This window comes from Electrophorus electricus, chromosome 16, assembly GCF_013358815.1.
Source record: "Electrophorus electricus isolate fEleEle1 chromosome 16, fEleEle1.pri, whole genome shotgun sequence".
Lineage (NCBI taxonomy): Eukaryota > Metazoa > Chordata > Actinopteri > Gymnotiformes > Gymnotidae > Electrophorus > Electrophorus electricus.
Genome location: NC_049550.1, coordinates 12,948,179 through 12,963,268, shown reverse-complemented (window position 1 = coordinate 12,963,268; position 15,090 = coordinate 12,948,179). Strand labels below are relative to the sequence as shown.

The following is a 15,090-nucleotide window of genomic DNA, read 5'->3' as shown; positions in this document are numbered from 1 at the left end:
TATCACCAGTTTTATGCATGACTAGAGGTTGCGTGTCTGATTGCTTGTACCTTAACCTCTGCAAAAAACTTAATGAGCATCCACCCTGAATAAACTCAGTCTGAGATCAAACTGCTCCCAGTTTGACATGCGATGCATTGTGCGGGGTGGGAGCTGATCACCCGCGCGCTTTAACTGCGTGCGTAGGAAACCGGGAGTTAGTCCAGGACACAAACCCTATACAAGTCCTCCGCGCGACCCGGTCCAACGAAATTGAATTGAAATTCTTTCATCCCTCACGCGAATCACAAAGGGCTTTCTTGTGTTACACGGGGCGTTTGGCAGGAAAAAATCAGTGTATTCCTTAGTTTGAGTGATGCGAAACGACCGCTGTGGCGACCTGCATCTGCTCCTTGTCCATAATACATGCAAACTAGGATCCCCGTCGCGCCGCTCCAGGGGCAAGGTTTCTCAGCAGGCGGCCACAACTTGAGATTAAGTAAAACACTTGAAACGTCCACATTCTGCATTAGGCTGTATTTAACACACAAAACATATCCACCGTCTTATTAAGTTGTACGACGTCGGGGCAACTGACAACTGGCCCGTCGCTTTCAGTTCATCAGCGCGCTGAAGCGCGCGGTCGTCGCAGCGGGAGCGTGCGCTAACGAGCTTTCTCCACCCCGCTGTGCGCATTCATCCCGGGGCTGTAACTTAAAATGTGCTCATAACCTTCAGACCGTGCAATGTACCGAAAGAGGTCTCAGGACGGCCGGGGATTCATTTACTTGTAATCCTCTCTCTTACTGAAGAGGAGGAGGCGGCGCGTTTGATTTTGGGTTCAGTTACCAGTACAAAGTCAAGCAATAAAAGCCGATGGATAAATTTAACTACGTTAGAATCTCACTGTCACTCTGTGGAAGATTTACTGTAGATATTTAACCTTAAACGTCCTGTTGTTGAAAAGGTTGTGTTGCAAAAGGTAAGGATTCTCCACCTCGATAACGAGATTTGTTTAGTAACATTTAAAATACACTTAATTTATTGATTATCTAGTGTCTAAGTGTGCCTATTGAAAGTAATTAGTTAAACCGTTTTCTAAACTCTCACGCGCGGACCCTAAGCATATTCATGCAGTCAGGTTAATCTGTATACCTATTTACAGAAATTAGAAAGGTAATAACAATCTTGACGTTTACGTGATTAACATAAGAAAACTTTGGATTGTGAAGTATATTAATGAAATTATTACAAATGAAATATAAAGTGAAATGATATATAAAAAAATGATAAAAATACAACCCCACCAAAATTTTAAATTTGATAAATTACATACAGACCATGTCAAAAACAAAAGTAATTCTTGATCTGGATTTAAAAACACCTAGAGCTGCATTCCTGATATGTTCAGGAACGTTATTCCATAGTTTAGAAGAAAAAAAGTAATCCTGTGGCGTGCTTTCAGACATGCCTTGTGCTTGTTGTTTGCCAGTTTATTTTCAGTTCACGCTTCTGAATCTGAACATTATTTGTGCGTCATGACGGTGACGTATACCGCGAGAGTGGCCAACGCGCGCTTCTGTGGCTTCTCAAAGCTGCTCCTCGCGTGGAAAGGAAGTATTTATAAAGTTTTGTATAAGGAGTTTTTGGCTTTTTTCGCCATGTACACCGCCATCAGCATTACATACAGGCGAGTGATTAAGTTTCTTATTTTTATGGGCCTAAAATGAATTGTAGACTAGCTCCAGAGCTAAATTTGCTGCATGCATCGTGTGTTCATGTTTCTTTCCAGGTTCTGTCTTTTAGAAGAACAAAAGAGATACTTTGAAAGACTCTCAATTTACTGCAACCATTACGCCAGCCTCATTCCGATGTCTTTCGTGTTAGGTAGGCCTAAATATAACAAACAATTATTGGCCACTGTTAAAATTCTTATAGCAACTTAATGGTGTGCTGTAGTTTCTGCACCCATTTGGCATCACGTCTTCATTTCCACAGGATTCTACGTTACCCTGATAGTAACCCGCTGGTGGGATCAGTACACTTCCATCCCTCTCCCGGACACAATTATGTGCACGCTGTCGGGGGGCTTACAAGGCGCGGATGAGCGCGGCAGGTTACTGCGGCGCACGCTGATGCGATACGCTAGTCTGTCCGCCATCCTCATCCTGCGCTCCGTGAGCACCGCCGTTTTCAAGCGCTTCCCCACAATGGACCATGTGGTGGAAGCAGGTAATTCTTTAAAAATCGGCCCCCGCGAAGGGTTTTGTAGCTACGCGCGAGTTTAACACTGAAAGGCGCATGTTTCCCCTGCCATGGGGATGTTGAAACTTTCTCTCTCTCTCTCTCTCTCTCTCTCTCTCTCTCTCTCTCTCTCTGCGTATAGGTTTTATGACACGTGAAGAGAGGAAGAAGTTTGAGGGTCTGCACTCTCCCTACAATAAATACTGGATCCCGTGTGTGTGGTTCACCAATTTAGCCGCAGAGGCTCGACTGGAAGGCAGAATTAAAGACGATAATACTTATAAACTGCTGTTGGAGGTAATCGACCATTCAAAACAACTCATTTATAGAATTTGTCTAGATTATCTGACTAGAATATACATATATAAATATTATTACTTATACTTAGTTCTAGCTCACTAAGTGAATACACTAATTGAATTATATATATATATATATATATATATATAAGGAGGGTAAAGCTGCAACCTTTGATGATAAATGTAGAGATGTATAGAAGAGGATGTGGATGACGCCAACAAAGAGTAAAAAAAAAAAAAGTTAACTAACCCTCAGAAGTGACCCCTGACCTTAACTCTAATAAAAACAAAACAAACCTCCTAAAATAAATAACAAACACAAGGACTGGCAGCATCGCCCCCTCGGGTGTGTAAAAGAGGCGCAACGTATGTGCACACGTTGACTTCCTGAACGTTTCGGGTAAAAGTGTCACACAGCCTTGACTGACAGAGACCAAAGGGTGAGAGAATTAGCCAAACAGGCCATCCTTGGTCATGAAACACTGATGCATAATAGCAGGATGCCTGTGTGGTGTTTATATTTGTTGCAGTATTTTTAAAAGTTGTGATTTGCTTCACATGTAGTGCATGATGCATATTGTTTGTACTGAAAATATATTGTTAACTAAGGAACAGGATGGGTCATTTTATTTGGATCACATATCTTATTTCTGCTAAGATCATTCCATTAAAAAATTGAGAAATTTAATTATGTCAAGAATATGTACAAGATATGTACATTTATGACAAAAGTAAAAAGAGTTTATAGCAGAATACCTTTAATTAAATAGCTTAATGAAATGAACAAGTATTACTAGCTGACTAAGGTAGTGGCGTCCAAATCATGCATGCAGACACCAAAAAAGTGTTTTCGTTTCTCTCATATTTTCTAGGAGTTGAATGATTTCAGAGGGAAATGCAGCCTGCTTTTCCACTATGACATGATCAGTGTGCCTCTGGTCTACACGCAGGTGAGAAAAGTGTGTGTGTGTGTGTGTGTGTGTGTGTGAGTGATGGGTGAGTGATGGGTGCAATATCTTTTTAAGTGCTTAGATCTATGTGCTTAGAAACCAGCAGAAACAATGAAACCAGCATTTAACATTTAATTGACGTTTAATGATGGATAAGTGCGAGATAAGCAGTTTGGATGTTTTCAAAAGGGGCAATGTCAAATGTTAACAAAAAAGCCGGTGAACTGTCCTCCATGCCCCTTCAGGTGGTCACGCTGGCCGTGTACAGCTTCTTCCTGGTGTGCCTCATTGGGCGTCAGTTTCTGGACCCTGGCCAGGGTTATCCGGGTCACGACCTTGACTTGTATGTCCCTGTCTTCACCCTGCTCCAGTTCTTCTTCTACGCTGGCTGGCTGAAGGTCAGTACAAATGACTTCTTCATTTCATTCTTTACTCTTGCCCTTATTATTCAGATATTTAACTGTGTGTTAATAATTAAATTACAATTTTCATATATATTTCTTTGGTGTGTGTGTGTGTTTGTAAAAGCTTATATCTGTCTGTAAAGCATCCTTAAGTCTGAGAAAGGCGCTATACAAATGTAATTAATAATAATGTTAATAATACAGTTATGTTACTTTATTTATTCATATATTTTTGATTAGCATGCATGTTTTTTAATATTGATTTGTATATTGAATGTTGACAGTTGTGGGTTAACGTTAATAAACAGGTGGCTGAGCAGTTGATCAACCCATTTGGTGAGGATGATGATGACTTTGAGTCCAATTGGCTTATAGACAGAAACTTCCAGGTAAACATTCATTCATTCTTTCATTCATTCATTCACTCACTCACTCATATATTCCCAACAAAACAAACTCTTTTTTGCATGAGTGTATTTCTTTCTTTCTTTATTTTATTTTTAATAATTAGTTCACATATAAATAACTGACTCCCAAAGGAATATTCTACATTTTGTGTTCTATAACTTCCAAATGCATACTCTTATATTTCGTTAGTTTGCACTATCCTGGTGTGTATGTGTGCATGTGTGTGTATGTTATTTTGCTCCCTACAGGTCTCCATGATGGCAGTGGATGAGATGTACGGGGATCTCCCTGTGATGGAGCGCGATCGTTACTGGAACAATTCGAACCCTCGGCCACCCTACACTGCTGCCACGCTGTTTGTACTGCGCAAACCCTCTTTCCAGGGCTCCACCTTCGACATGGCGTGAGTCTCCATTCACAAACACAAGGGAATGCAAGTTGTTGAGGTTGGAACTATGGGACTAAATATGTTTAGTGGTTATAGCTTTTCCTTTAACCACATTTATGGCAGTCAGTGAAAAATATCCCCATGATCTCTTTATGAGATCAGGTTGGTTGATGAAGAGGTGGATTGAACAAACACCCATAATCTTGAAACATATAGTCAGAGAGACTTAATGGAGCACTTCATTAAACATGTATTGCCTTTCCTATGAAGCTGCGTTAAAAAACAAGTAAGTCTACTACAATGATATAGGTTGGCTATGGCTGTATTTGGACTCATTGTTACAAGCTAGAGAAGAATCACAAAATATGTCAATCTGTTTTATTTTTGTCTAGGCATACTCCATAACAGTGAACAAACTTCCTGCTTAAACCAATCCATGCAGTGATCAATATCATTAGTATTATTATTAGTCACTATTTATATAGCGCCTTTCTCAAACCCAAGAATGCTTTACAGACGGATATCTGCTTTAACAATGAAATCATTCACACGCCAACGAGAAGAAGCAGCCAATTTGCACACGCCATGCTCTCCATCAGAAACCACAGTCCCCTGGACATCACTGGACCAAGAATCATTCACACACGCATACACACACACACACACACACACACACACACAAACACACACACACAAAAACAACTCTGTACTATATATATGTACACAATTCACATTCATACAGGACAATTTAGAGTATCCAATCAACCTAAGCTAATGTTTTTTTGTACTGTGAGAGGAAACCGCAGATCTCCAAGGAAACCCATGCAGACATGGGGAGATCATGGACCAATGATACTATCTCCTAATTGGGCCATGAAACCATAATGCTATTCAGTAAAGTCTTTACCCAGCGGGTGGCGCTGGTTAACAAGTGGTCTAAATTCTATGGGCTAAATGTTGACTTCCTAAACCAACCATACCTAATTCCTGCTGGTACTTTGGAGCCTGCAAAAGCCCCCATGTGGTCAAACAAAAAGATTTTTAAAATTTAACTAAACAGTAAATTGGCTCCTAAGGAGCATTCACTCATGTTAAATAATCCTCATTAATTTATCGGAAGACATGATAATTTTTGTATTGTTGAAGTCCTCTACTAAAGGAGTTTATCTGCATTAAAGGAAAAACAGTTTCCATGGCTGAAAAAGTGACCCAAAAACTCTGTGCTTCCAGCCTCAATCCTTGCATCTGTAGCTATACTGTCTCAGTGAGTTGCAGTTGGTAACCAGCGCCACCTGCTGGGTAAAGACTTTACTGAATAGCATTATGGCTTCAAACCCCAATTAGGAGCTAGTATAATTGGACAGGCTAGTTTTTGGCATGCTTGCAGTAACAGTAACTCTGAAACTCCAAAACTCTGAACAGTGTTTTTGCTGTTGTTGTTTTACTGGGTTTTGTCATATTTATATAACACTGCTTTTTCCATCTAAATTCAGAATTCCCAAAGAAGAGATGCACTTCCAGCCCCTGGAGGAAATTGCCGAGAATACCGAAGAATCTATGACTCAGAATCACAATCTTACTTGCTTTGACCGACTCCTTGGCTCCACCCCCTCTCCCACAGGCTTTGTGGGTGGAGCTTCTCACAAAACCTCTGCTCAGCTGCCACAACTGACACATTCTGCCACCTCTGACCCCTCCTACTCAGGCAGGGAGAAGGAGGGAGATGGATGCATGGGATGGAGAGGGGGAAGAGAATTACCGCTGCCAGGCTCAGAACATCACACTCACAGCACCACCTGCAGCTGTGGAGGAACCATCAACACGTGCACTCTGCTCTCTGCACTGGAGTTCACAGAGAGTCAAGCAAGAGTTGAGAGTGGAGAGACTGATGGAGCAAAGAGTTCACAGAAGCAGATGGAGAGAGAGGATAAAGAGGAGAGTGAATCACTGCTAAAAATACCACCTTTAACTCAAGTACCTTTGAGGCCAAAGCAGGACAGGGTATGTGAACAACCTAAAGCTGTCTGCTCGAGTGCTCTCGCACTGGGCATAATGAAGCCTCGAATCTCCTATACCATCGCCACCAAGCACTCCATACCAGACTTCTCCTTCCAACCAATCAGAGACCAGGCAAAGATCATGACCCCTCAGTCAACCAATGGCAAAGCGCCATCTGGCTCGGTTCCAAGTTGTGACGTTCCTTCATTTCCTGATCCAAAATGGCCCTTGCTATCTGCAGAACACACACAGTGCCGGAGAAGTGTCAGTATGGGTCCAGAGGTTATTGGGTTGGCTAAAAAGACTAAGGAAGAAATTGAGTAACCTTTGGCCTCTTGGCTCTAAGTTAAACACTCAGATAGCTATCAAGATAATGATGAGCTGAATAGGTAGGTAAGTGAGCTAGAATATGACAGATTGACATGAGATAGGACTAAAAACACATTAACAAAACTAAAGTTCAACCAGTTAGTATTTTGTCCAAAAATAAAAATGTTTTTAATTCAGCTTTGCCCCAGTATTTATATATATTTGTAGGAACTTAGCAAGATGCCAGTCTATATTTAGTAAAACTAAATTACACTCGGATGTTTGTCAATTACAAAAATATATGGGCAAGTGAAGGACCTACATGTACTCTAACCTTCATTATGAAAGTATCCAGCCAAACCTGTCACCATGAACGTTTGCAAAGCCTTTGAGCGGTAAGAGTGGTAGAGCTGGGACTGATATAAAACTTTAGAAAAGAAATTAGCAACTACCGTGTAACTTTATATAACTCTCTCTCTCTCTCTCTCTCTCTCTCTCTCTCTCTCTCTCTCTCTATATATATATATATATATATATATATATATATATATATATATATATATATATAATATGTGTGTGTGTGTGTGTGTATATATATATATATATATATATATATATATATATATATATATATATATATATATATATATGTAAAAATAATAGCTAAAGTGCAGCTAAACAAGATGAAGAATCAGTTTACTTTGTAGTCCTCAAATGAACCACCTTATGGTCCCCCATATGGAGGTGACCATGCTTAAAATGCATTTAGTACAGAATCTCTGACACATCCAGACTACTAGGTGTTAGTGTTGTGATAGTTTGATAATCTGAAGAAGAATCTGTGGAAAATAATGACTTATTGTTCCTTTAATCAAATGTTTACACTAGACTACCTACCTGGACTACAACAGATAATAAAACAAATTAATAAAATACATATTTTGATATATTGTAATGGAATTAATGCTTTACTATTTTAAAGTTATAAATAATGCATATATCATATTTCAAAGATCAGTTTAAAAACCTTTATCGGTGTGTCTACCATGGATGAGACATATTTATGAATAAAAAGGACATTTATGGCAGGATAGTTGAATATACATTAGCCTGGCTGGTGAGATATGTTGTTACATTAAAGACCCTTTCATGAAGAACAGATGCATAGCATAAGTGTTGACTCAATGGGAGCATGACAGAAATTTTAGGAGTTCCAGACACTGTGGACCCCCTGTGCCCTGGGCCTCAGTACAATGCCCAACCACCACCCACCCACCTACCGGTTAGCTATGTGAAACAAACATCTGCGTGAAAGACAACCTGTTCTTTGAAAAAATCACAATGTTTAATTTACCTTTGCACAAATAAAAAATTTTATTACAACAGTGACACAAAACAATGCAAAAATATTTAGAAGACGTTTACATGCAAATAAAAAGAAATGAATTGGACTTGCTCTGCAAGTACTGCACATAGCCCCTTATCTCCACTCTCTAGTTCTTCAACACTGAAGCTGCACAGAAAGAACTTTAATTCATGCAGTTCATGTCTAAAGCATCTGCAGATTTGTTGACCTACTAAACACTAAATATCAAGGGGTGGCCAATTTATTTGAACTTCCAGAGGAAAACTACAGTTATCGTTTTCCAGATATCCAGTTTCTTTAACATACTGGAAGACTGATGGGACAGTAATGACTGAATGTGTTTTGCTGTTATACTGTTTTGCTACTGTTTGAAAACAGCAGCTAGACACCACATGAAGTGCATGTTTCTGGGGTGAATTTGGGACGAGAGAGGAATGGAGTGAGTGTGGCTCACACTGGTGAGGAAGACGAGGAAAACGAATTTTGTGCCTCTATTACTGCACTGTAAATGAGATTGGGATAAGTAATTCCTACTAGGTCACAGAAGTTGTTATCCTATTAGGAATGATCAGATAAAATACATTTCAGTTACTAGTGGTGGGTGAAGTACTAGGCATTTAGGGACAATGTGCTTGATGTTATTTGCCCACATTGTTATACAGGACCATGGAGACGACCATCGCGGCAATCTGAGGAATGACAGACAAACAGCAAGGCAAGAATTAGAATTAGAAGAGCACAAAAGGGAACAGTTTCAAGTGAGGTGCTGAATGTCAGACACAACTGTAGTTCTATGATGTATGTTAACTTGGTGGCTGGAGGACTTCAGCTTCAGACTCCAGTTCTGCCTACTGGGTTATCTAAAGTCAAAAGTTCAAGTCTGATACCTCCAGGGCAGCAATGCCAAGGGCCACACCCCCCAGTATGGAAGCATTGTCTTCTATGAGTGTCACCAGAGCGTTAAAACAGCCCACCTGTGCAGAGAAGGACGCAGCAGGACGGAAAGTAAAATTTCAGACAAAACGTTATATATATATATATATATATATATATATATATATATATATGTATGTATGTATGAAGATTCCAAGGAATATGCAGAGTACTGTAAAGATAGAACAGGATGTAGGATGTTTCAGACAGAGGTCCTTCATGACCAAGCTACTGTTTCTTTATAAACCTACACAGCTGCAGATTGGGCATTTATGGGGCCCCAAAGTTATGTCTGGGGGCTCTAATCAAAGACAGTAAAATACAATATTTACCCACCCCGTACAATCTTTAAGTATCTCCTTACTGCAGTCAGAACTAAACCGTCCTGGTTTCTTTTTCTTAATTCTCTTTCTTTTATGGCCGTCGCTGGGATACGAGAGATGATTTAAGAGAATCTTTAAGAGTTCTGATCAGCTAACTAGCATGTTATGGTATCTCTTTGATGTTGAACAATGAAAGAATGAATGTGTTTTTTGCATCCAATCTCTAGTGGCTAGGGATTCCCTGATCTCTGGGGCCCAATGCGTTTGCATGATTTGCATACAGCTAAAAACTGCCACTGAACCTACATATACAGATTTCACAGCTCCAACCCACATCTAAATCATCAGCTACTTATCTGACTCTACTTAAGATCAGACTGTGATCATTAAGACTGAGATTGTCACCTCTGCTGATGCCTCTGCTGCATTCAGATTGCAAATTGTGAGACTTTTAAAGCAGCAGGACTCTGGGTAATTGTTGGTATCTGTTACAAAAGGAGATCCAGTGAAGTCGGTGTAGTTGTTAAATCCACAGCATTTCAGCTAAAATGACACAAATATCTACATTTATTCATGTGAAAAATACCAGCAAGAATATCTTGTGATTTGTATGTGATTTGATATGATATGAATCATATAATACAAAGGTATATTATATTATATTATATTATATTATATTATATTATATTATATTATATTATATTATATTATATTATATTATGTACCTGAGTCATAGTTTCATTCATCACGGTTGTGAATCCAGCATCTTTTCCATAGTTTTTCTGGATGGTTACAACAAATTTCTCATTCACTTTCACCAACAGTTCCTTTACCTGAGGAAGGGAGAGGGAGGCTTGATGTGATCAATCTTTATGTTTATCGTTTGTTTGTGTCTCCAGCCAGTAGAGGGCGCACTTTGTTCATTGTTCAGGGAGAAAGAAGCCCCAAGGAGAAAGAGCCAAGTGATTCAGACCAGAGCTCAAGGTCCATGGAAGTGCTCCTATAAACTCTTTTAAACTCTTATATTACGCAGGGCTTTTATTGCTGTTTTAAGGTTTTTGATCTTACCAAGGGTTGAAACACGAGGATGACGATGGCCCCAGCCACCTCAGCAATGAAGATGATGAGCACAATGATGAAGAACTACAGATAAGGCAAAAGAAGTGACACATGAAGTAGAGAACAGGTGTTCTGTTTTTAATTTCAGCTTGAGAAACATTCAAGAGGTTCAGAAATCTTCAGCAAAATTTTTTTTAAATTTATTAGTGAATGATAGTAGCGATTGCTAACGTGCGTAGTGCTAAGGGCTCCAATATTAGCACTGTTATGATTCCTGAATGACACTACACCTTTAAGAACAACTTACCCAGGACAGAACTTTAAAACTCCCAGGCCGACACAATACATACCATTTTGTCCAGTATTAACTAATATAAAGCACCATCTCACAATGCATTCTTGCTTACATGGCTTCAAGAAGTGGCCGTCAGTCTCAAAGGTCAGGGTCACTCACCATGAGGAGCATGCACTTGTTCTCGGTGACTGCTCCACAGCAGCCCAGGAAGCCCATGAGGGCGAGGACGGTGCCGACCGCGATCAGCAGGTAGCCCACGTTAGCCAGCTGCGCTAACTCAGGAGGAGCGTCGGGAATGTGAGATAACACGCCCAGCAGAGAGCTGCTGTCCACCGACACCCAGATCCCCACGGCCAAGACTACAGCCCCTGCCAACTGGGGGTGAACATGGGACCGAAAAGGAATATAAAAGGGCAAGACACAAAAAAAGAGACTGTTGAGTTGGGGGGGGGGGGTTGCCACCTACATGTATGAAACCATATTATCTTAAAAACTTGTACAGCCTCAACGCAACTTTAATAGTGTACACAGAGCTCCAGAAAGCTGGTGCTAAGTTGACTGACAGCAGAGTAAACACAATTTAAAAAATCATGCCCAGTTTCACCCTATGAATCTCTCAAGGAAGGCGTCAGACCAGACACGTACATTTCTAACTGTAAATGAAACTATTTCTTCCTGAAAATTTCTCTTCTGGAAGGTTCTACAGAGCAAATGATATTTGAATTTTTTTTTTTTTTTTTTTTTTTTAAACACACGCACACAGGTGAGTCACTTTAAGTCTTTAGTAAAATCACAAGGTATGCATGTGATACACTATCACAATTTCCCAGAGATAAGCAGTTATGGTGCCCAATTTGCATGGGTCGGTGACAGACATTACCCTCTTTCCACTGTTCTCTGATCAGTTACCCTTTCGTTGGTTCTACTTTGAACCAACACCACAGTTGGTCTCAGGTCAGATAGTATGTCACATATGACCTTTAGGGTCTATTAAAAGACTCTGACCTTTGATTTGTATTATTATTATTATGTTACATTTATTCAGCACCTTTCTCAAATTCAAGGACACATTACAGTCACATATTTCACACTGACACGCCCGACGAGAAGTGTTAGCCAACTTCTCTTATAATCAAATAATAGGCATATCATAAGAGGCCCAGCGAAATATTACGCATCATGCGTTTAAGTACACAGTGACTGACCTAAAATGGACATGATGAAATCTACTACTCCATAAACTGGACCTATAATTGCCATCAAGATTCTGTCAGAATCAACCATCAACTCTATCCGCAATCTGTAAATACAGTTTAAAGAAAGAAGAGCTAGCTTACGAAGATCACGCCATTGAAGACGAACATAATGATTTTCAGGAATCCCGAGCAGCACATCTTGGCAGCCTTTTGTTTTGTTTTGGGTTTTTGGTTTGTTTTTTTGGGGGGGGTTAGTCCTAAAAAATAAAAGTAGTGTCAAACAGACAATCTGTAGCATGAAACATACAGCATTCCCATGGTCACCCTGAGCAGCGTGGACTATGAGCTCACACTATCTATAATGGTTTAAACACAGAATATTTGGTAGTGAGCTCTTATGTATGTGTGGTTATGCAAATCATGAGCCACTAGTCTTTAGTGTGCAGAGCTGACCGCTTCATCTTGTTGACAAATCCAGCATGATGCACTGCACTGTGACTCCCCAGAAGGCATGTTTTCAGGCACACACACACACACACACACATTCATTTCAGCATCGAGCTATATGTGCGCTCCCGAACCAGTGAGTTAACTTTAGTTTTTGACTTTCTTTTCTACATGCTCTAAACTTAGTTTAATCATTCATGTCTTATTATTTTTTTTCTTCTTGCAGTAGTGTAATTAGTGCAGTATTGTAATAGTGTAGGTACCACGTAGCATATTCTCTGACAGACAGAATGCCGTCAGCTGCAGTAGTATCTGGCCAACAGTGCTCTGTCTCCCTCTTCGTGCTATCAGTAGGGAGCCCCTTCCCACAACAAACATTGTACTGTACAACTCATTTCTATGTGAGCTTACATTTAACTAACATTTAATGTAAAAAAAAGGAGCAGGTGGCCATTTTCAACCTTCACCTCTTACTTCACACCAAGAATAAATCAATAACAATCAATGACTCTGCACTGAGTCTGTGCAGTTCATTGTTTAAGAGTATCTTATCACATAGGCTTTTAACCCAGTCCAGATCAGCAACACATGACCAGGCAGTGTGCATCGTTATAACTACTGCTATCGTCATACTGATCCGAGATCAGCCTTGCTGCTTTTGTTATATTGGCTCAGGGTGGTTGAGGGGAGAGATGAACCCAGATTGTTCACCTGGGGGTGACTTATCCTCAGAAGTAGCTGAACTCTTATACAGTAACATCTAACCCAATAAACTGTGACAGACTTGTTGAGTGTGCATCCTCTGGTGTTATTCTTTAACGAGTTCCTTTTCACTTCCTTATTGCTCTTCTGGACTGTCTTCTGTCATGAACCATAGCAGAAAAGCCCTGGATGCATTTGCCAACATATCCCACCAACCAAAAAGAGCTGGTGGACTTTGAGACCATTCACCAATAGGAGGAAATGCGTGTTGCATTGCAGCTTCCTGTTCTGGGAAAAGGAACCACGTGTAAACACTTGTAAAGCGTCCATATGACTGTACTTGACGTACAGAACAAGACTGCTGAACAGGAAGTGGACTAAGGTAAGCCACTGTCAACCAGGTGCCCAGACTAAGCGAAGGGCCCCAGAAACTGCCTTTACCATATAAGATTTTTCAAGCTTTTTAGTCTATCAAACAGAAAGGATACAAAAACCTTTCTGATGTTTTATGCATGTCTGCATTTCCTCAATGGAGTGAAAATCGTGGGCGCTCCAAATGCGCTCTGAGAGGGATTAGCTGTGATTGTCTTGTGTGAGGTGAGTGCTGTACAAAGCGAGGCCTGCTCTGGGTTTAATACGGAGCTGTGCTACTGCCCATTCTGGTGCCAAATCAGTTAAAAAGACTACTTGTGTTGAACATCGTTTATTTGACTTCTTATCTTAGTGTGGCCTGTGTACCTTCACCAAACAAATAGCTCTGTGATTGTTGAGAAAGTGTGATATAAACATTCAGGTTTTCCAGAAAGAGCAATTCCAGACTTGTACTCTAGTTCTGCAACACTAATATAAATTGAAATCTGATTGCTTGGGTTGATAACAGAAAGTGGTTTAGGGTGACACAGCCAGAACTTCTTAATAACAGCAATTAAATAAAAGTTTGGTAAATGATTAGTGCTGTTGAAAATGCGAGAGAGAGAGAGAGAGAGAGAGAGAGAGAGAGAGAGAGAGGGGGGGGGGGGGGGGGGCACGCAGACAGCATTTCCGTAGATTCAGTTAAAGTCATATTCACTAACACAAATAGTGAAATGCATGCTATTTATGAAGTTCTAAACAGCACCATTCACAACTAAAACTACAAAGTTAAAAAATAAACATGCACACAAAAGCTTACATGGAGAGAGAGAGAAAAAATTCTGGTTGAATTGTAGAACATATGGGAGAATTAAAACAATGCATATTAGAATGAAGTTCTAACCATGATGTTAAGAACTAAAACAAATAAATAAATAGTCATATTACTTGTACAAAGCCTGGATTGTTATCTGTGTGATGAGAAAGGTTCTTTCTTTGAGGTAAATGCTACATTTACATTGGAGACTAGATTGTGTTTGAGATCATTAGAGCAGTCTAAATTTGCCTATTTGATGTTTCAGTGTTGAACCACACAACGGTCAACATGTTTTTTTCAGTGATTAGAGTGGGCAAGCATGAATCTTACCTGTCCACAGATGAGCGCCCTTACGCAGTCTGAGATGTATATGAAACTTTGTGTATGAGAAAGTCTGTGTGGTGGTTTTATGGCCATTGGTTACTGTGGGAGGCGGGCCTTGAACAGAATGCTCTTTTTTCACCCAATGCACTTTTGGTCAAAGTCCACTTCAGAAAGCAGATGTCAAAACACAAGGTGATGAATCATCAAAGCTAACCAATCATTTTACCTGTTCTAAAGTAAAATAGCCTATGGGCTCACAGCCATTTGTTTACAGAGGTAGAAGGTATATGATGTCACA

The 15,090-nt window shown here is 40.1% G+C and overlaps 2 protein-coding genes across 2 annotated transcripts; one reads left to right on the top strand and one right to left on the bottom strand.

Annotated features, from left to right (window-relative positions):
- The first annotated feature begins 104 nt into the window (after positions 1–104).
- best2 (bestrophin 2) lies at positions 105–7,472 on the top strand. The gene is made up of 8 exons (XM_027022299.2): positions 105–1,866; positions 1,978–2,211; positions 2,366–2,520; positions 3,395–3,472; positions 3,718–3,870; positions 4,185–4,265; positions 4,533–4,687; positions 6,166–7,472. Exons 1-8 carry the CDS (start codon positions 1,743–1,745, stop codon positions 6,992–6,994), a joined length of 1,809 nt encoding a protein of 602 aa, XP_026878100.2. The 5' UTR covers positions 105–1,742; the 3' UTR covers positions 6,995–7,472.
- An 895-nt stretch (positions 7,473–8,367) lies between these two features.
- tspan34 (tetraspanin 34) lies at positions 8,368–14,874 on the bottom strand. Its single transcript, XM_027022320.2, has 8 exons — positions 14,799–14,874; positions 12,293–12,408; positions 11,115–11,330; positions 10,670–10,744; positions 10,327–10,434; positions 10,007–10,144; positions 9,233–9,319; positions 8,368–9,034 (listed from the first exon to the last, which is right to left on the bottom strand). Exons 2-8 carry the CDS (start codon positions 12,347–12,349, stop codon positions 8,984–8,986), a joined length of 732 nt encoding a protein of 243 aa, XP_026878121.2. The 5' UTR covers positions 12,350–12,408; positions 14,799–14,874; the 3' UTR covers positions 8,368–8,983.
- Between the last annotated feature and the right edge of the window lie 216 nt (positions 14,875–15,090).

Coding starts and splice junctions, on each gene's coding strand:
- best2 (XM_027022299.2), top strand. CDS start 1,743: ATGCATCGTGTGTTCATGTTTCTTTCCAGGTTCTGTCTTTTAGAAGAA. Junction 1,867..1,977: donor TCCGATGTCTTTCGTGTTAG/GTAGGCCTAAAT, acceptor TCATTTCCACAG/GATTCTACGTTACCCTGATA. Junction 4,266..4,532: donor TTATAGACAGAAACTTCCAG/GTAAACATTCAT, acceptor TGCTCCCTACAG/GTCTCCATGATGGCAGTGGA.
- tspan34 (XM_027022320.2), bottom strand. CDS start 12,349: ATGTGCTGCTCGGGATTCCTGAAAATCATTATGTTCGTCTTCAATGGC. Junction 10,745..11,114: donor ACAAGTGCATGCTCCTCATG/GTGAGTGACCCT, acceptor CCTTATCTGTAG/TTCTTCATCATTGTGCTCAT. Junction 10,435..10,669: donor TCCTCGTGTTTCAACCCTTG/GTAAGATCAAAA, acceptor TCCCTTCCTCAG/GTAAAGGAACTGTTGGTGAA.